The 20,471-nt window shown below is 40.3% G+C and overlaps 1 protein-coding gene across 1 annotated transcript in view; it reads right to left on the reverse strand.

The window, feature by feature from the left end:
* Mgat5 (alpha-1,6-mannosylglycoprotein 6-beta-N-acetylglucosaminyltransferase) overlaps nt 1-20,471 on the reverse strand; it is a 320,121-nt gene that overhangs the window by 138,192 nt on the left and 161,458 nt on the right. Inside the window, exons 4-5 of the mRNA XM_090342912.1 lie at nt 9,916-9,992; nt 8,570-8,659 (exon numbers count right to left, since the gene is read on the reverse strand). Coding sequence (XP_090199038.1) covers nt 8,570-8,659; nt 9,916-9,992 — 167 coding nt within the window. The remainder of the gene's footprint in view (nt 1-8,569; nt 8,660-9,915; nt 9,993-20,471) is intronic.

The following is a 20,471-nucleotide window of genomic DNA, read 5'->3' on the forward strand; positions in this document are numbered from 1 at the left end:
CAATAGGTTGGATTATAGATGTGAGTTTGTGCCTGGCTCTGAATCCTTTGAGATTCCTCTCTTTTGTTCCCTCTCAATATCATTCCCTCACCATCTCAACGGGGCCTTTCCTACCACCTGTGATGCTTTATGAGATGTCCCTGTGAGGCTCATGTGTTCAATGTTCAGTCCTCCATTGGTGGAGTCATATTGAGAGATGCTAATATAAGCTTCAGGAGGTGGGGCCTGGCTGGAGGAAGTAGGTCACTGAAGGCTTACTCCCAAAAGCTAGATCTTTTCCTTTTATTTCTGTTTTTTTGCTTCATGAACAGCTTCCTCCCCCATTGTGTTATGCCTTACCATGGGCCTAGAATCAATGGCTATTAACTAAACCATCTCAAGAGTGTGAGCCAATATAAATCTTTCCTCCATAAAATTCATGTCAAGAATTTGGTTATGGAAAATGAGCTTGAACTCAGGCTCTTGTACTCTGATGTAGCTGGTTCTTTACCCCTCAAGCCATGCCTACAGTCTGACATTGTGCTACATAACTGGAGATTGATTCTCTTAGGGGTGGATACCCTAATCTTCACGATCTCAATTTCCTGAGTAGGTGGGATTATAAGCATGAGCTTATAATGGTTTTACTTACTTTTCCTCTTTTATTTTTCTTGTGGACCATTTGTACAATCTATGAATTTGTATATTTTTGATAATGTCTCCTCTCTTACAACAATGAGGATATTAGTACCTGTCAGATTCCTAGTACTCAGAAATGAATGACCCTGGCCTCCAGATTGTGAATATAAGTGCACAGAAATGACAAAGGAGGAGCAAGGGCTGCTCTTCAGATATGGGTGGCCTAGGCCTCTTCCCAGGTGTATGGACAGGAGAGCAATTGTGTAAAATTAGCCTTTTCACACCAGAGAGCAAGAAATCTACTTTAAAAAGTTACATCAAATTGTCAAGCTCATTTCCCACATACTGTCTTGGGACTATTGTGGTTACACTGGTTCATTCTTTGTCCTTTGTCTCATCATCTTGTTTTTGCCCTTCTCATCTCTCCTTCAAATAAACAAATGTGTAACTTTAAATTCTGCAGGGAATAGGGGGAGAAAAACATGGGAAGAGGTAACATGTTCAACAAGTATGATCTGTGTCTAGATCATCAAATTCCAGATGAAGCATGTGTTACACATTTGTTTGTATTTGGGGGAGGGTGAGGGAGGACACATAAAAGGTGAAACAAGGGGGAACAAATTTAACAGTGATATTCGCTAGACACCATGTGGAAAATGAATTATCTTATGGGTGGGGATGGCAGAGAATATCTGGGAAAGAGCCATGGAAGCAGAGACATGGTTCAAAAAAATTATACTCCTTGTACCTGATTCATGTAACTGTAATCCCTCTATATATGCACTACACAAAAACAATAATGAAAACTAGAAAAAAAGTAGTAATGTTATACTTACCTGCAATCCCAGGGGCTCAGGAATTGAAAATCTAGATTCAAGGCCAGCATGGGAAAATTAGATGAGGAACATACCTACAATTAGGTACTTAGGAGGTTATAGGAGAATCATGGTCTAAGATGGGTCTCAGTAAAAGCACAATGCAGTATCTGAAAAACTAAAGGCTGAAAAAAGAAACCTGGGAGGTAGGTCAAGTGGTAGAGTGCTTGCCTAGTATGTGTGAGGCCCTAAGTTCTACACAAAGAAAAACAAAAAAAGGAAACCTCAAGAATTAATGAAATCATCAACAAACTGCTATGTTAAGAGAGACCGTCAAAAGTTATGTGTCTCCTGGAAGAAGTGTGTATCATTCCGTTCATGAGGTAGGCTGGGCGAATGGCATATTCAGACCACTGATAAAAACTCAGGCTGAATTACCAATTTCCAGAAAACATGGAAAAGCCAGCCTCCCTAGCACCACAGGATGAAAGAATCAAACTTCAGAGCATTACAATATGTTCACCCCAAAATTATAAGGGATAAAAATAAAAGATGGAAAGCCACTGAATATTCAAAGAGATTGAAAAGGTATGTATGATGGTACTATATAGTTGCTTCAAACCCATTTGAAATCAGTAAAACTCAATTTACAAGGTGACCTAAAAATGTAAGTATCAATCTGATATTGAGGAATAAAGAAATTATGATAATTTTCAGATGTGATATAATTATCAAAATAGTTTTAAGGTAATCTCTAACATATATATGTATTAAAACATCAACAGGATTTATGGATGCTCAGAATAAATAATGAAGTGGGTAAAGGAAGTGTCAATGGAATGAGATTGGCCTGGGGCACATGAGCGGTTCATCATACTCTTATTGTACATGTATGAAATTTCTCGTATTAAAAGCATTTAAAGTCTAAAGATTAAAGAAATATTTTGAACATACACACCATAAATTACAGGAAGGAACATACAAAAGTGTGCAAAACACAATTTGTATACAACAACACTGGAGGCCAACCAGCCACATATCCTAGAAGGTCTTGTTCTTTTCCCCCTGATTCTTGTTAAGGGGGAAGGAGTTTGCTCTAATGGTGTGGTGGATTGCAGTTCAAAGCCAGCCTGGGTAAGAAAGTCTGAGATTCTTTTCTCCTATCCCCAAATCCACAAAAGGAACTGTGGTTCAAGTAACAGTACTTGCCTTGAATGAGGAAGTGATAGCACTCAGGCATTTAGTTCAAGCCCCAATACTGGGACCAAAAACAAAACAGTACACTAAATAAAACCTCTTCAGGGATGTTTAAAAAAATCCTTGTGCAAAAAAAAAAATTCCTTACCAAACTCAGATAACACAGATGAAAAAGACAGAAAACAAGAGTAAGCTAAGAAAGTAAGAAGAAAAATGTGACACACAAATCTCTGCGACCACCTTTATTGCCAAGAAACCTGGCAAGAAGGAACTCTCTTCTTATGGCTAGATATACATTTGTATACTGGTGACAGCCTAATGATTTTTATCAGGTCCTCTTGACTTGTCCCTTGTCAGGTTTGCTCACTGTTTCCTTCTGTAACCTGAACAGCAATTCTCTTTTGCTGCCCACTTTGACAAATTAGTCTGTGGCACACCATTTCCACGTTATCTTTAGCAGCCAACATAGCCCATAAATTCAAATCATTGTACTGGTTATTAGCATTTCATTTCATGCTTGCATTCACAAACATTTAAGCGTCAACCTTTCCTGTTGGGCATTAATCTTGGCATTAATCAAGGGATTAAGTACGCTGAATTTAAACTCAAGGTTAATAGCATACTCAGCCAATATTAGTTTTACATATTGCCAAGGGAAAAACAGAAAAAAAAGACCTTTATGCCTGTTTCTCAAGAAATGGAGGAACAGATTGATGAATAAAGCATGAAATTGCTTCTTTTGTTCTTTTATGAGATGTATACCCATGAGTATGTATGCACACGTGTACATATACATGCATACACATATACATATATACATGTATGTACATAGACACATGTGGATACAAATTGTTATTTAAAGCATTAGTAGTGGTACATACTTTTAAGACCCAGAGATCAATTACTGAGCAATTTTATTATTTCGGGTCAACTATGAAATAGTAGCAACAAATTCAGAAGTCTGGAAAAGTATGCCGCTTGCTACCTTTGGGAACAATGGTATAAAAATGTGTGATGTCAAGTGCAGCATCATCCATCAATATAATATCTGTAAGGGCGAAGAAATTTGCTCTAAGTGCTGATAGCAGTAAAAGGCTCTGCAGCCCACTAAGTTAATATACCTGAAACAAGACATTCTCTGAGTAATCACTTTATAGGACCTTGTCTTTATAACAGGAGTAGTTACATGGCTCACAAAAACAGATACGGAAAATGAACCACTTGATATTCTGGAAATACAAGGCTGCCAAATGAATTATCCACTCACTCCTTGTACTCAGAATGGCAGATGCCCAATTTTCCTGAGTTATACCCTCAGGAAGATCAGTAAGGTTTCTCCTGTGCTAAGGTAGGGTATCAAAATTATATTAACTGAAAGTAGCGTAATTGCCTTCTAGTTTAAACACAGGACTTAAGTGTAAGACCAAATGGCTACCAAGCATGAATCTGAGCAAATGCAGGGAGTGAGGCTACCGGAAAGCACAGCATCTGGCAGAGAAGAGACCTAGCCTAGCTCTATGAGTTATCTATGGCCTTGGAGGTAGAGGGTCACACTCAGTTTACCAGCATCTAGCACTCAGTTGGGGACACAAAGGCCTTCCACTCTTCTCTCATATATGACCAGCTCAAAACCCCTGTACCCTACACCTACCTATGACATTACAGCTGGGGATACAACGAGGAGGGGGTATGTATTGGTGACTTTATTGCCTGAGGTTTAAGAAAGTGGATTTGTAGCCTACAAGATGTTGAGAGCAAAAGTAGAGGCTTGTAATTCCAGAATTTCCTGGAAACTGGCATTGTGAGACAGTCCCTAGTAGAGGAAATGGAGAAAAAGTGCCACTTTCTAAAATGGATGTAAATTTAATCCTTCCGTTCCATCTGGTGACTGATTGGGAAACAGACATTTTACTTGGTCTCTTTTTGTCACAGTACTGATATCAAATATAGAAAGAGGGATTAGAAATAGAATTAAGTCACTGGTCCTTGTGTTGATGGAGTTAACAAGCCAAATGAAGATGTCCCTCAAGCATTTTTCCAACTGCAAAAGAGTTGGCATATGATATAGGAATGAACAGCTTTCAGAGTTCAATGACATGGCAAAGTAAAGTTCCAGAGCAGGAAGAGAGGAAGTAGCAGGGATGGGGGGGGGGACAGGGGAGGCATAACTATAGCCCCATAAAGCCATAGATACTATGTTTTAAAATAAAGTACTAGATGTTAATTAACATCTCTATGAATTTTACATTACTGGCTCCATGAGTAGATCCTCAAATGCAAACACAAGCACCAGAAAAGAAAAGCAGTCCAGAGGTTTGCTTATTAAAAACAACTCTGTGAGGAAAGTGCATGTTAATTAGCTTTATTTAACCATTCCCATTGTATACATACATCAAAATATCAATTCATACACTACAAATGCATACCAGTTTTATTTGTCAATTAAGGAAATACACGCATCAAGGGAACAGCTAAATTTCTATATTACCAGAAGTCAAAGAACCTAAAATTGAATTATGATGCTAAATGGGAAACCAAAATTGATTCTAATTCTAAAATGGAACTAAGAGTCCACTTGTAATGTTGGAGACTAAGTGACAGCCTACGAACTATTGTCAAATAATGACACCATTAAAAACCATCCAAGTGTCTGATGGGTTTACTGAGTGTTTTCTCTTTGCCAGGCCTACTCCAAGTACACTCCATACTAAGTCAGGAATCCTCCAATATCTTTACAGTAGGGCTCTTTGAGAACAAAGTTAAAAGATTTATTTGTAATGAAAGAAGCTGAGGCAAGAGAAGGTTCAGTTACTCTTTCTGAAACAAACAACAACCCCTGCCCGCCCTGGGGGGGAACCCTCAAAGTACAGGACAAAGCTAAACTTTAGGTAGGAGGTTCTGAGGCAATCCCCTATCCTCTATACCCATATGGAGCCTAAACAGGGTACCTTGTGTGATGCTTTGAAGAAAACCTTTTCAGGGTTATTTTCAAGAGCAACACTGGAGAATGAGGTCTTTAGTTCTCTCCCCAACAGAACCTTCTCTACCCTCCCTTGTCCCTGATGATTACCTTTGCTCTCTCATTCCCCTCTTCCAGACAATAAACACACCTCATGGGTGGCCAGTGAAGGAGTTCTCAGTAGCAGCTGATTGAAGACACGTTTAGTAAATGTTCATTGAACTGAACTCAGCCCACCAAAAGGTCAAACCTGATCCGTTTAAGGAGAGAATAAACAGGCTAAGGAAGGCCCATTCCACACCTCAGGAAAAGCAGTCTCCTATCTCAACACGTAAACACTTGACATCTCATGAAAATATGTGGGACATCCATCTTTATATAGCCCAGGCTGCCCCCGTGCCACTCTCATTTCTCCTTCCATATCTTTCCCTCATTGGGTGTGAGATGGGTAAGTCTCCAAGGAAAAGGATCAGGTTGCAAATTAATGCAATCCCTTTCCAGTAGCTCTACCAATTCCCTACACTTCCATAGCTCCCACCCACCAGCCCCTTCATTCCATTCCAAGTACAAACTCTTAGAAAGGCGTGAAATTAGCCCAGCTTGTCAATCACTGCACACAGCTGGCCTCTGGCTACATTCTACCACAGAGAAAGGAGAGGGAAACTTCTGAAAATTAAAGTATGTGAGAAGTCTCACCCGTAAGGACAGGAAAGGTATTTCTAACTGGCTTCTCACCTGAGTGAAGGCTCACCTGTAGCCCCAGGCCTACTTCTGGAGAAGAAAATGCAAAAGTAGGCCACTGGTCACCCAAACCAGAGATCAGAAACATACCCGACGCTGTAAAATCACTGTCAGCAGCCTGCTAGTGAGGAACAAACAGTCCCAATTCTAACTAAGTGCTCTTCCTTTCAAGAAATTCCTTAAACTGTCACTAGCTCTGAGATGCTGGTGATGGTGATCAGGAGACAACTTTGTCATTAAGAAGGGTCAATGGTGCTGGAGGTCCTTGCCCAGAATATGGAAAGCTGTGGATTCAAACCTCAGTGCTGAGGGAGAAGTCTGACTTGGAAGACTGGGAGCTGATGGCTCGTGTTTACAATCCTAGCTATTAGGATGCTGAGGTATAAAGATTGAGGTGCGAAGCCAGCCTAGGCATGGAAATCTGAGAGACTCATCTCCCAGTGAGTAAGAAGGATAAGAATGGAAGTGCGGCTCAAGCAGTAGAGCATGACTCTTGAGCAAAAATGCCAAGTGAGAGTGTGAAGCCCTGAGTTCAAACCCAGTGCAGGCACGTGCATGTATACACACACACACACACACACACACACACACACATCTAACTTGAATATATTAAGGAAAGAGAGGGAATAAGGCCATTATAACTTGTGATCTTAAAAAGAAGCTAGTCTGGTTCACTTATGGCAGAAAAAAAGAGGCATCCGGATCCCACAAGAACATTTCTTTCAGTCTCAAAAAACAGAGGTGTTTTCCAAATTGCCACGAGGGTACTGTTAACGATCATTTGTCAACTGGCACCAGCAAAGCACACACAGAGCAGAATGGAAGAGGAATTGCAGCAGAGAAGGCATGTGTGAAGCAGCTCTGGATTAGTCAGCCCCTGTTACGTCAGCCCCTAGGACAGCCCCATCCATCAAGCAGGGAAGGGGCAGCCAGCAGTTTTGATTCCCTACTAGCTTCTTTCACAGGTGAAAACTTACTTCCTCCTACTCCAACTTTGACTTTCTGAAGTGTGAAATGGAGGTTACTCAAATGGTAAGTGGCCTGTTAAGTTCTAGGAAACTTTTCAAAAAAAAATCCAAGGGTGCATGTGAAAATAAAGTCAGATGAAAGCAATCAGTCAATCAATCAATCAAGCAAGCAAGCAAGGAAGGACAGAAGGAAGGAAAAAGAACCAGGAACCAGTGACTTACGCCAATGTAACTACTTAGGTGGTTGAGAACCAGGGGATCATGGTTGGAAGCTAGACTAGACAGGAAATTCCTAAAGACTCAACCTCCAAAGTAGCTAAGTTCAAGGAGGCATGGCTCAAGTAGTAAATCAACAGCTTTGAGCAATCTAGCTAAGTGAGTATCAGGGCTTTAGTTCAAATGTTGGTACCAGTAGAAAACAGAAGGGGGAGGTATAATAAACTCAGATCATACTTTAACAGGCAACTAGGCAACATAGACATGACAAGAAGCTCAAGACTGCTCTGAGTTATTTCACACACAGGACAGTAACAAATATTGGCTGAAGATGTGGAGAAACTGGGGCCCTTGTGGACCATTGGTGGGAATGCAAACTGGGCAGCAGGTATGAGTAACAATATGGTAGCTTCTCTAAACATGAAAATGGAATTATCACGTGATCCACCAAATCCATTTGTGGGTTATATACCCTAAAATAACCAAAAGCAGGGTGTCAGGAGTATATATTATTTACACTTGTCAAGTATCTAGTAGAAGACAAATAGATAAGCAATCTGTCCTTTAGACACAATGAAGTATGGATCAGCCTTATAAAGGAGATTTTTAAAACATGCTATGACACAGCTGAATCTTGAGAATATGACACAAAATGACAAAAAATAGAACTCTCCTTTTCTGAGTACCTAGGGCAAAAATCTGAAGAGACAGAAGTAGAATGAAGTGCTAATTATTGGGTTGAAAGGCTGTGCAGAGTTAAGATGAATGGGTACAGATTCCATTTTGCAAGATGAAAAGAATTCTGCAGATGGATGGTAGTGACCATTCGATAACACTGCGAATATACTTAATACCACTGAACTATATGCTTGAAAAAGATTGCAATGGAAAAATCTTACACTGAGTATATTTTACACAATAGGAAAACATGGAGATAGCTCTTGGAGTGATAGCTCTGTCTAAAACCAACACACATCCTTCCACTTTTCAAACTGCAGGCGAAGCTCCAACAGTCTATGGACATACCCCAGCTTTGGGAGCAGGAGGGTACTCACCTCACTGAGGTAAATAAAGAAAGAGCAGGTGGACCCATCCACTCCGTTGTCTGCGTAGCAGGGATCTGAACGCCACATATCTTTCATCCACTGAAATGATAAGACCACAGAAACATCTGAGTAACACATTGTGTCCCACAACTTGATGTCGAAGGGCAATAGTGTGATGAGTGGCTCAGGCTGTGGTGTGAAGATGGAGTCATGGAGATCAGAAGCTAAAATCAGAAACCACAGGCAAGAGCTAGGCCTGAGCAGTAGAGACAAGCTAGGAGAGGGAAAGTGCTATCAAGGTCAGGTGCCTGCAGAGACATCTAAATATCCTTGGGGTACTGGTTAGGTTCCACCAATTCACAGCAGGAAGGGAGAGAGGACACTGCTCATAGGCCTTAGTGGTCTCCAGTTGGCCATCTATAATGACAAGTACAACAGGGTCATTCTCTTGGCCCTACCTGCAAACCTCAACTGACACGTTTCTCTGAATTCTACTGGTCAGGCACAAACCACAATAGGAATTAAAAAAAACAATTGTTGGGCTGGGATGTAGGAGAGTGGTAGAGCATGTATTTCATCACATGGGCTAAGTCTTGAGTTCAATCCCCAACCCTAAAACTAAAGAATAAAAAAGTTAAGGTTGGGTATGCCAGTGCATGCCTGTAATCTCTATTAGAGAGGGAGTACAGAAGTAGATCTTAACTGAAAAAAAACAAATTAAAAACCAAAAGGACTAACAGCCTAACTCACATAGTCATATACTTGCCCACTGAGTACTTCAATACCCAGTCCTATCTACCCTACCCCTCAAAAAAGGGAAAAAAATAAAAAGGAAAAAATCAAGGGCTAAAGTTGTAGATCAATGAGACAGAACTTGTCCGACATACATGAGGTTCCAGATTTGATCCTCAATATTAAAAAAAAAGACACAAAAGTAAAAGAAAACCATGACGAAAAGTATGGAAGAGTGGCCATATATCTCTAGGCACTGAACTGAACATGCCAATGTGACCTTTAAACCACTACCCTGTGGAAATGAGCAGGACCCCTAGTGACTGTGGAACAGGGAGACAGTCATTAAATAACAGCTGCCCTTTATCACTTTGCCTTGAAGGATCACGCACAGGAGGCTGGGAAAGAGAGAAGAGGTTCAAAGGCATGGCCCACCCAGAAAGTGGCCCTGGCTCTTCCTGTCAAGCAGTGAGAACCATTGCTGACCACCTATGTAGTTAACTTAAGCACTGGAGAGTCAACATAGCCACAACCTAAAGCTGGCGCCCCCCCCCCCCCCCAAAATGACTCACTTGTACCAGGTCAAGGAGGATGGAGAGGAACAGGCACTGCCTGTGCCTTACCTTGATCTTCCCCTCGCAGTGTGGGTAGCCATCCATAGGAGGCAATACACATTTCTCTTGAGCTCCATTAATGATATCTGTAAAGAATGGAAAACAAAGTCTATAAAACAGAAGCCAAGATCGGCACCGTAGACATATTCTGGCCCATGAAACCCTGACAGCACCAAACGTGTCTGAGCAGTTTGAGGTCCTTACCTAATGATCCCCACCTTCTGGATAGCCGGAGACCCACTTTGCTCATTGTCTAGGTCATAAGAGTGAGTGGGGCCAATCAGAGTGCTAGCTTGGAAATTTCAGGTAAACTGAGGCGCCACATAAGCAAGGAAGTGAAATGAAGACATTAGATTTATAGGCTAATTCTAAGTGATCAAGCAAGCAGAGGTTTTATGATGACTTTGTGAACACATATGCAGTCTCAAGAAGAGAGTACAAAGAGGGATCAGAATAGCTAAGAGCATCAGTGACATACATTATTATCCGGCAGAATTCCCCTGTTAATTTCACGAGGTCTGGCTTCTTGTAAAACCGGCTCTCAAATTTCAGTCTCCTTTGTTATTTTAAATTCATTTGTGTGCATCCAATCCCCTTTAAGCCAGGAGTGGATAGATTAAGTCTGTAATCTTAGCTACTAGAGGATGAGATCTGAGGATTATGGGTTGAAGGCAGCCTGGTAAGAAAATAGGTGAGATTCTTATCTCCAGTTAGGCAGCCAACAGCTACAAATGGAGGTGTGGATCAAGTGGTAGAGTGCCAGCCTTGAGTGAAAAAAAGCAAGCAAGAGTGTGTGGTTCTGAGTTCATGACAGTACAGCACAAATACATTCATAAATCCCCTTTATAGTAACTTCATTCCTGTACTTGAAAACTAAAAGAATATTTTCAAGAAGTTTATAATCTAAAGGTGGGCACTGGTAAATGAACAACAAAACAGTGTGACAGACATTGTTAAGGCAAAGGAATGATATCAACTCAATCTCTACCGGTTAAAGAAGGATCCAGTGAGACTATTTTTTTTCATATATTTTAATTGTAATTAATAGAGGGGTTACATTATATTCACCAGATAGAAGGTGCATTACTTTACGAACAAGAAATCTACTGTTTATTTTTTGCCAGTCTTAGGCTTGGGTTCAGGACCTAAGCACTGTCCTTGGACTTTCTCAAGGTTAGAGCTCTACCACTTGAGCTTCAGCACCATTTCTGGCGTTTTTCTATGTATGTGGTACCAAGGAATCGAACCTGGGTCTTGTGCATGCTAGACAAGCACTCAACCACTAGGCCAAACTCCTGGCCCCGTAATACTTTAAATGAGATAGGAAGACAAAAACAGGATTATGCCATAGAAATGGACAATCTATAGATGGCATTCAATGAACTAAGGTAGTTACACATTCAGGGACCAACTTTGGGAAACACTGAGAAGGCAGACAGGAGCAGACAGGGCCTATAGAAAAAAGCCACAATCAGAGAGGCCGGGAGTTTGGCCTAGTGGTAGAGTGCTTTCCTAGCATGCATGAAGACTGGGGTTCTATTCCTTGGTACCACATACATAGAAAAAAAGCCAGAAATGGTGCTGTGGCTCAAGTGGTAAAGCTCTAGCCTTAAGAAAGCCCAAGGACAGTACTCAGGCCCTGAGCTCTAAGCCCAGAACTGGCAAACAAAACCAAAAATAAACAAAAACAAACCACAATCAGAACTTCAGTCTTTGACGTAAAGTCACAGTAGTAAGAAGGATTGTGTTGATATTTAAGATAACCCAAAACAACTTGTTATTTTCCAGGAAAAACTTGAAATGTATTATTTACCGCCCGCAGTTTTTGTACATCAAATACTAAGCATGAAGAAGATCTCAAATGGCAGTATCTCACTTGATAAGGATATCTAATTCCTCAGTAACTGTTGGGATTGAAGCAAAGTTAACCTTATGATTTTAGTTACACCTACTATTTGAAAGCCAGTTCTGTTGATGGTCTGAAAGTCTTGCGTTCCTGACAGCATCATTACTTGCTAAGGACAGCTAGAGCATAAAAATCAACACCCTCTCCTCAGAGTTGGGAGATAGTCTCAGTCAGTAAAGTTGTTAGCTTATCAGAACTTCTGCTTTATGATCTGTAAATTGGCAATGACTATAGGTTTACTTTGTCCATCTCTTATTAAGTTAATATTTGTAAAGTGTCTGGCCTGGCACAGGTGCTTTTCTGGAAATGTCTTCTCTTTATTTCTGAAATAAAAGGCTTGAAGGGAAGGCCCTCTTACTGCTCATCTCCTCCCATTCATCAAGCTCCAGAAGCCACTAAATCACCAGAAACTAGAGAGGATTTTTATCATCATTGTTTTGAATTGTAATTTTCCTGGATAACACTTTCTAAGCATACAGGCAGTGGCAGAGGTTCAAGGAAATTAAGCAACATTTCTAATGGTAAGGAGTGGGAGGAACATGCCCTCTTTCCAGGGAAAATAGTTCTCTTTCATACTAAAAGATAACTGACATTTTATTTCTGGAATGTTCAGGACCAGAAATTGAAAAGCTAGAGGTATAGAGTTGGAGACACAGGAGGGTAGGTATTAACCAGTCCAGGGCAGAAAACAAAGGCTTGTTGCTGATAATACGGGTGCTTATCATTCTGCTTCATTGATTAAAAATATGACATGCTCAAAGTGGGTAATTGCCCATGTGGTCACCAGGCAGTGAACTGTTTAAGGTCAGTGTCCTCATATTTTTGTCAAAACTACTCATACCTGCATAGTAGCAACTGAAGGAAAGGCATGAAGAAATGAGTGAGGCTGTTTTCTAATAAAACTTTATCTAGGGAAATAGAGGCAGACCTCTATTTTTGCTATATTGGGAGATTCCCAAAGTAAGCCCCCTTTTTCTGTAAAGATTTTTGCAGATACTCCTGTGCCTAGAAGCCTCTTCTTAGCCTCTTTTTCTCTCCACCCCTTCTCTATCCTTCCATTAGTAAGACTCAACCAAGCCTTACTTTCCTGGAGATTTTAGTTCTAATATTTCCTTAGCATGCTGAGTGAATCAGGATTTAGTTTAGAATTTAGTGTTGCACTCTTCTGAGCTTCCCCAGTGTACTGCTCTCTCCCCTGATGGTAAGCAATTCCCTTTTCTTTGTATTAGTCCATCTTCCCTCTTATGGCAAGAAGAACCTACAAGATGGAAACCCCTTATTCCTGCTTTATCAGGTACTCAGTGGATGCTATTAGAACGAACACAGGAATGTTTCTGCCTGCCCCAAGTCTGACTTCTGAGGAGGTCCAGATATGTGGAGGCTCCGGAGAGGTCAGGGTTTTATTCTTCCTCCTTGGCAGTTCATGAGCTTATCTAACAAGAGTTTGCTTTACAATTGTATTACCTTAGAAACAAACTTCCCCTCCATTATTTAGTTACACACTAAGACTCTGAATAGACAGTGCGCTTCCTAATGCTATGGGTTAGTGGTGTTCAGGCTTTGGGATGGAAGTCAGCAGTGACCAGAAAACAGAACTTCCTGTCTTCCACCATGGATCAATGCTGCTTCCCCAAATCCAACCAGGATCATCATACTTGAGCCTTTCCATCACTAATTAGCTCGTTCGGACTCAGCTCCTCCTCGAGGAGTTTCCCCATTTGTTTCCAAGCTAATGACAAAAACATCAGTGAATGTGTTTATTACACAGTGTCCATGGAAGACTATTACCTGTGATGACTTTAAAAACCACAACCAAAAAATCCAACAAAACCCATTTTCAGAACTGTGTTTTTGTTTTTGTTTTGTTTTGGTGAATGACTGAGCTTACTAGATGTGAGTTCCTAGGATAAGAAGATACATTATCCTTACTAGAATCTTCTCTACCTCAAGCTTTCTCCTCTGCCATTTTTACCTTCATAGTAAAAGAGCAAGGGGAGGCGAGAACAAAAATATTAATGTATGCATTGAAGTTCAGTTCATATGACTATGATTCTGTTTTATCCCTTACCCTCAGATCAACCCCACACAAAAGTTCACTATCAAATGGGTATGGATGCAAAAGGCAGATATGTAGGTATGAAACCCTGAGGCTTATTTATCACCAGTCCCTACCCAGCGCAGGTGGTGCTTAGATGGTGGGCTTAATCTAAGACAACAAGCATCATCTCTACACCAGAAATGCTTATAATTTGGGAAGAGCAGACACACTCAAGGGGCAATAGCAGCAAAGCTGTCACCAACAGGCAGAATGTTGAGTCCGGTCAGATTTGGAGTCTTCCTTCAAATCCACACAGATGTACCAACAATGAGACAAACAGAAACCAATGCACTTTAAAGACACACTAAGCAGCAAAAGAGACAGAACTAGACCCATCAGTTCACTTAGGCCTCTCTCAGACTCAGAGTGCAAAGCCCAGCCAGAAAAGGAGCGGCCTCAAAAGGGAGAGGGAACAGAATAAGGTGATCCAGACCAAAACAAGAAGTGAACAAAAAGAGCCTGTAGAGCACTTGGCCTTTCTTAGGAGCTGTCACTTAAAGCATTACATTTTACAGTTGGGAAGACAGAGACTTCATCTTATAGGTAGGAAAAAAGGACATTTTAAATCCTCAGTACCAACCTCCAAACAGCCCACTCACTGGGAACCTGCTAGAAACTGAATTGTCAATGCTATGTCCCCTTCAGGCAAGGTGCAGACTCTCTACCAGCAAAATGCGTGAAGGGGCCTACTAGATGGCAGGGCATTAAATCTGGGCTGAACCCCACATTTCCACACATACATGTGTAGAAGCCCAGCACACTAGGGACTGAATAACTTAGTGAATGAACGGTAGAGCCCAAGCTCCAATGGAATGAAGAAAAGGAATGAGCCACTCCAAATCACTGCCCAACAACTCTAGTTCTCGAACACATGCTACATACAGGCAAGGGAAACCACATTAGACAAGGGGGTCAACAACACAGGGGGCAGTAGTGAGAGAAGAGTCCTTTCTGGTGCTGAAATAGAAGACAAACCTATTTTCCGAGGGAGTTAATATTTCTATCTCATTGGCATTTAAAAAGAGGCTTTGCATCTCTGTGAGAAGTAACCTTCATGAATCATACATTAACTGTCCAGTGCTTTTACAAAATCAAATGCAAGGTTCACCCCGTTATCACACAATCCATCTTGAAACTGACCCGTTCAATGCAAATTTATACATACACCTATACTTCAAGCACCCTTGACCATCACCAATACAGCATCATAAAAATTCACCTACCGGACACTCATTTAACACTAATGATAGCCAATCCTCATCTGAGTAAGACAGATCTGGTAATAAGGCTGTAAAAGAAGTTCAAAAACAAAAGAAACCCCTTTGTACTACCAAAGATAGCAATTTGTGTTTTAAAGGGGACAGCAAGTCCCTTGGTTATCTTATATTGTTATAGTATCTCACTTTGTTATCTGATATATTGAATTTATTTGTATTTGGATATTTGAAATTTGATAGGGAAGGGGGGAAAACCAAAAAGGGTGGGGGGTGGGGGGGGAGGGAAATGGGTACCAAGACATGTGAAAGGGTATCAATGTATGTGAATTAATGCACCTTCTATCTGGCAAATATCATGTAACCCTTTTACTAATTACAATAAAAAAAATAAAAAAAATAAAAAAAAATAAAGGGGACAGCAAAGGAAAGAAATGGGCCGTGAGTCAGGCCTCTGCTGATTCTATTGACACTTATGGGTAGGTATACTCATTGGCTTGTGACTACCTGCTCCTGTGTGATGGCGATTATGGAGTGAGGAAGACAGGCATGGGCAGGGGAGCCCCATGCAAAGGCAGTTAGCTATGAAGAGAGCTAGCCCACCAAAAGAATAGCACTCCATCTAGGCTCATCTTCTGTCCAGCATCCACCGCACGAATGACCACTATCAGAAATGGCACTTCAGTTTAAGAACTTATAGGACACTATCAACCCTCACTTTGTATCTGGAATACACATCTATTAGCTTTAAAAAGTCCAATTTCCTCAGCATTACTACTTTTATAGCAAGGGGAAATAGAAGAAGTTTACAAAAAAATTTTTAAAAAATCCTCTAAGAAACTTCAAAAACCATAGCCCTCTGTCTGTCCATGGAAGCTTCAAGAAACTTGAAATCACCTTATCCAGTCCTTTTGCCAACAATTAGGATAACCATCTCCATGAGTGAGGGCGTACTTCATCCCAGTGCCACCCACACATCTTCCTCTCAAAAGATAAAGGTCTCCAGTGACCATTTTGTGTGTAGGACAAGATAGCTTTTTTCCTAGCTCATCTGATATGAACATAGGGCCACATTTATCAGATGGCTGCTTAGTGTACCCACTACAGTGTGCCATAGCCCAGCTGCTTAGGGACAGCCAAGAGCCAGTAATCTTTACTCTTGGCTTGCAGACCTGGAACTTCCCAGCCCCTTAGTCAGTGGGCTTGGCTGCAGGAGCTACCAGCAGTATATCAGAGGGAAACCAGTCATGGTGATATGTAGTCTCCCATTAAAAATGATCTCACCAGTCATTCTCACCTTGGCAAATATTCATTTAGGGCTGCTTTCCATTTGCCCTATGTGAAAAGTGATTTAATTTCTGTAACCGAGTCATATATACGTATTCCAGGCATATGACCCCACAGTAACAGGAAACTTCCCATTCACCACTGGTGCTGGGAAGGCAAAATGTGGTTAATGGGGAAGAGTTATGAGCCCCCAGTGCAGTAGACATGTTGAGTGTACCTTACCTAGACTGGTTGATACCACAAGTATTTCAGATTTGAAAGATCTTCAGCAGTATTCCTAATCAGAATGCTTCTAATTAAAAATGCCCCCAAATTCGAAATTTTCAAGCATGTTAATTCTTCAAAAAAAATGAGATTTTGGAGTGTTTCAGATCAGTACTTGAAAAGACTTGTTTTAGATTCTGTTTCTTTTTCTTTGTTTTTTTTCCCCTGCACTATTTCAGCCTTGAAAGCTGCAAATATAATGACCATTGTATCAAAGAGTTATGAGAAAGACTTCCCAAAGCTTAGCTGTCAACCCTCTGCTTTGAATGATTCACTAAGCTGCAGCCTAGCTTAAGTGCCTTCTCCATTCAATAATGGAACAGAAGTCACTAAGCACCTCCCATGTGCCGAGTATGGTGAGTGTTCAACACATGCTTCTGCTTTCCAGGTCAACATTATTTCTACCAAACTGTCTCTAGGATTAAGAGACATACCACACAGCATCCTCACTACTTTGGTGTTTGGCATGGAAAATCTGAAGAGAAAGTGGAAGAATAAAATGACAAATTCTTATTCCTTCCTGAAAGAATACCTTTAAAGGTCTCATGGACTTGCTAAACGGAAACCTGGAGCTTCTGTGGTTACATGTACAAGTATTAGATTCTGCAAGGAAATCATATGAAAATACTGTCAAGTATAAACAACGTCCTAAAGTTTCTGATCATAATTTATTCTAATAACCTAAGATGATCAACACTTCTCTTTTATACATTACCATTATTTTCTGCATTACTACTTGCATATTTGTCTAACCATTAATAAGGTTTTTGCTTTTGTTGATAAATCACTAGTAAAAAAAGAGGACCTGGGACTGAGATTCTCATATGAGGAAGTAATAGATACCAGTCTTCCCTGGTCATCCAGAAAAAGGGCTAATTATTAAACCAAGAAACAAATAGGGAGAAAGCAATTAGCATTGTCACGGTCACTGACAGGGAAAAAGATTATCATCAGCTACAACTAGGGAAATACAAATCAACACAGGAGAAAGGGATTCAAAGCAACTAACACAGCTAAAATAAAATTCTGATACTAACAAGAGTTGGCAAGGACATGGAAAAATAAGAGTCCTTGAGCACCGAGTGTAGAAATGTAAGAGTAGATACAACTGCTTTGGAAAACATACTTGTAGCTCCTTTAACAAACTAAACAAAGGTATATTTGACCCATAAATTCCACTCCTTTGTTTACAATATAGATGAAAATATATCTATACACAAACATGTATACAAATGTGTAAAAATACCTTTATTCAGAAGAGTTCCCAATTAGAAACAGCCCAAAATCCTGTCAAACTAGGACTAGACCAAACAAGATAGGGTTAATAATGCTACAACATGGATGAATCTCAAACTAGGTAAAAGCAGTTGCAAAGTCTATTTGTATGATCTTATTTATATGAAACACCCAGAATACAAGAAGAATATAGAAATGGAAAATAGATTAGTGTTCATATATTGCTGGAGGCAATGCCTAAAAGATAATTTTGAAGTGATGAAAATGTTCTAAAATTGACTGTGGTAACAGTTATACCATATTGTGACTCAGACTTCAAATGGGCAAATTATATGGTATATGAAAACTATATCTTTATAGCTCCATAGAGCTACTTTAACCGCCTCCCCAAATGTATTCTATTGATTCATGCAACAAATACAGGCCACAACTGAGTACCTGCAATGGTTTTGGTTGGTGACTCTCTGAAAAGGAAACAGAACAAAATGAAGCTATCTCTGCAGATAATAAATCACCAGATAATACATGGGAATTGTGTTGATGTCTAAAATGGGAGCAAGAGCAGGCATGAGAAATACAGGAGCAAGAGTAGGCAGGAGAAATATAAGTACACAGTAACAATATTAGTGACAGGCAAAACAAGCCTGAGATTGTTCCCTAACACACCTACTACAATTTACTTGTATGTTTTCTTATACACTTGGGTTAACTAAATTAATCTTCCTGACAAATCTTAGAGGAAATACGATTACCCACATTGAACAGATGGCACTGGGGTCAATTACCACCCAAGTTACTAAGATTGCAGCAACTTGCCGAGTTCACTGGGTGACTTTAAAATTATCAACCGCCTGTTCATTTCAGAAACATTCAATGAGTTTTCTTTTCTTTTTTTTTTTTTTTAAATTTACCTCACTCTCCAGATATTCCGATAGGTTAAGTGGCCTGAGGAATGGCTCTGCCACTGCTCTTTTTTATGCTTCTCCTGCTTCTACTCTAGATGATTCTGATGTTGAACACAGGTGAGAGCCTAGATGGTAAAGGATAAACTCAGATGAGTAACACTGAGGAAAAGGAGAAGCCTAAGGTGGGGAACAATTTTATCTATGTTTCAGTAATTACAGTGTTTTCTATAGAGCAAATCTACTCAGAGCAGGAAAGGGTAATGTAGGGTAGGGAGAGCAAGTGCACAGGTGCAGTGTGCTATAGAGTTGTGTTTCAGGCTCAGAACACAATTTACCATATTTATCATCTCAGGCAGAGAGGGCACTGAATGTACTAGTTATAATGGCTATGGGGAAATAACCGATAGTCTTAGAATAGAAAAGCAACTTACTGGAGGGGGGAAAAAAGGTGAGATTTAAGTACTTTGATCCATATTCATCAAATGTGGTCACATTTTAAAAGATATTGAATAAAAATCTTGACAGATGAATAGTTTGTACCAAGTGTAAATTTCCTGGGAGTAAAAAATGGTGTTTCACTGGCAAAGAAACCAGTGCCATTTTTTTAGATAGAGGATTTATAAGGATGGTTGTAAGTTACAAGGACAGTTTGTAAGGACAGTTATGAGGACAGTTATGAATGTTCAACTCCTTCCAATGGCTTTTTGAAAATCCCTTGAACACTGATTTTCATTAACCTAAACTCTCATTGGTACCTGTTTTATATGTAATTGATAAAAACAAAACAAAACAACAACAAAAAACCCCCCAAAACCCACCTTTCTAGATGTATTTTCAAAATGGCTTCATATTGGTCTGTGAAGTCATAAAGTGACTTAAAAAAGTCTAGAATCTCCTAAATAGATCAAGCATCTCCTAAAACACCATCTTCTCTCATTGTCCCTACACATAAGATGCCTCTTCATTAGGACATTCTCAGAGCCTAGAATGGTACAGCAGTCTAGCTGCACTTTTGAGACAAGCTCTTCACAAGGCCTTGACGGCCTTCAATCCCTGCTCTGTGAAAGGTACAAGTATGAATAATGGCTGTATGATGGAAAACGTAGATTTGTTATCGAAGACATCTCAGTAGGAATTAGCTCTCTGTCTCTTACTAACTTAGCATAAAATTTAGCATAACCTGGGCACATTACCCAGTACCTCAGAGATTCTGCTTCCTAGCTCAATAACAGAATCACAAAACCCTGTAACAACTCAAGCACTATGTCTGGTGTTCACAAAGGGCCTCATTCACCAGCCAGTCTCCAAGCTGGGTTCTGGAAGCTCACAGCTGTAATCTTAGCTATTCAGAAGGATGAGATCTGAGGATCTCATCTGAGTTAGGAGGAAAAAATCTGAAAGTTTTTTTCTTTTTGTCTATCCTGGGGATTGATAGTCTTGGCACTATTCTTGAGTTTTCTCAAGGCTAGCATTCTACCACTGGAGCCACAGCAACATTTCTGGCTTTTTCTGTGTATGTGGTATTAAGGATGCCAACCTGGGGCTTTATTCATGCTAGGCAAGCGCTCTACCACTAGGCAATACTACCAGCCCCTCTGAGAGACTCTTATGTCCACTAACCAACAAAAAGCTGGAAGTGGAGGTATGGTGCAACT

The sequence above is a fragment of the Megascapheus bottae genome, chromosome 12 (assembly GCF_031878675.1).
Source record: "Megascapheus bottae isolate mThoBot1 chromosome 12, mThoBot2.hap1, whole genome shotgun sequence".
NCBI classification, from domain to species: Eukaryota; Metazoa; Chordata; class Mammalia; order Rodentia; family Geomyidae; genus Megascapheus; species Megascapheus bottae.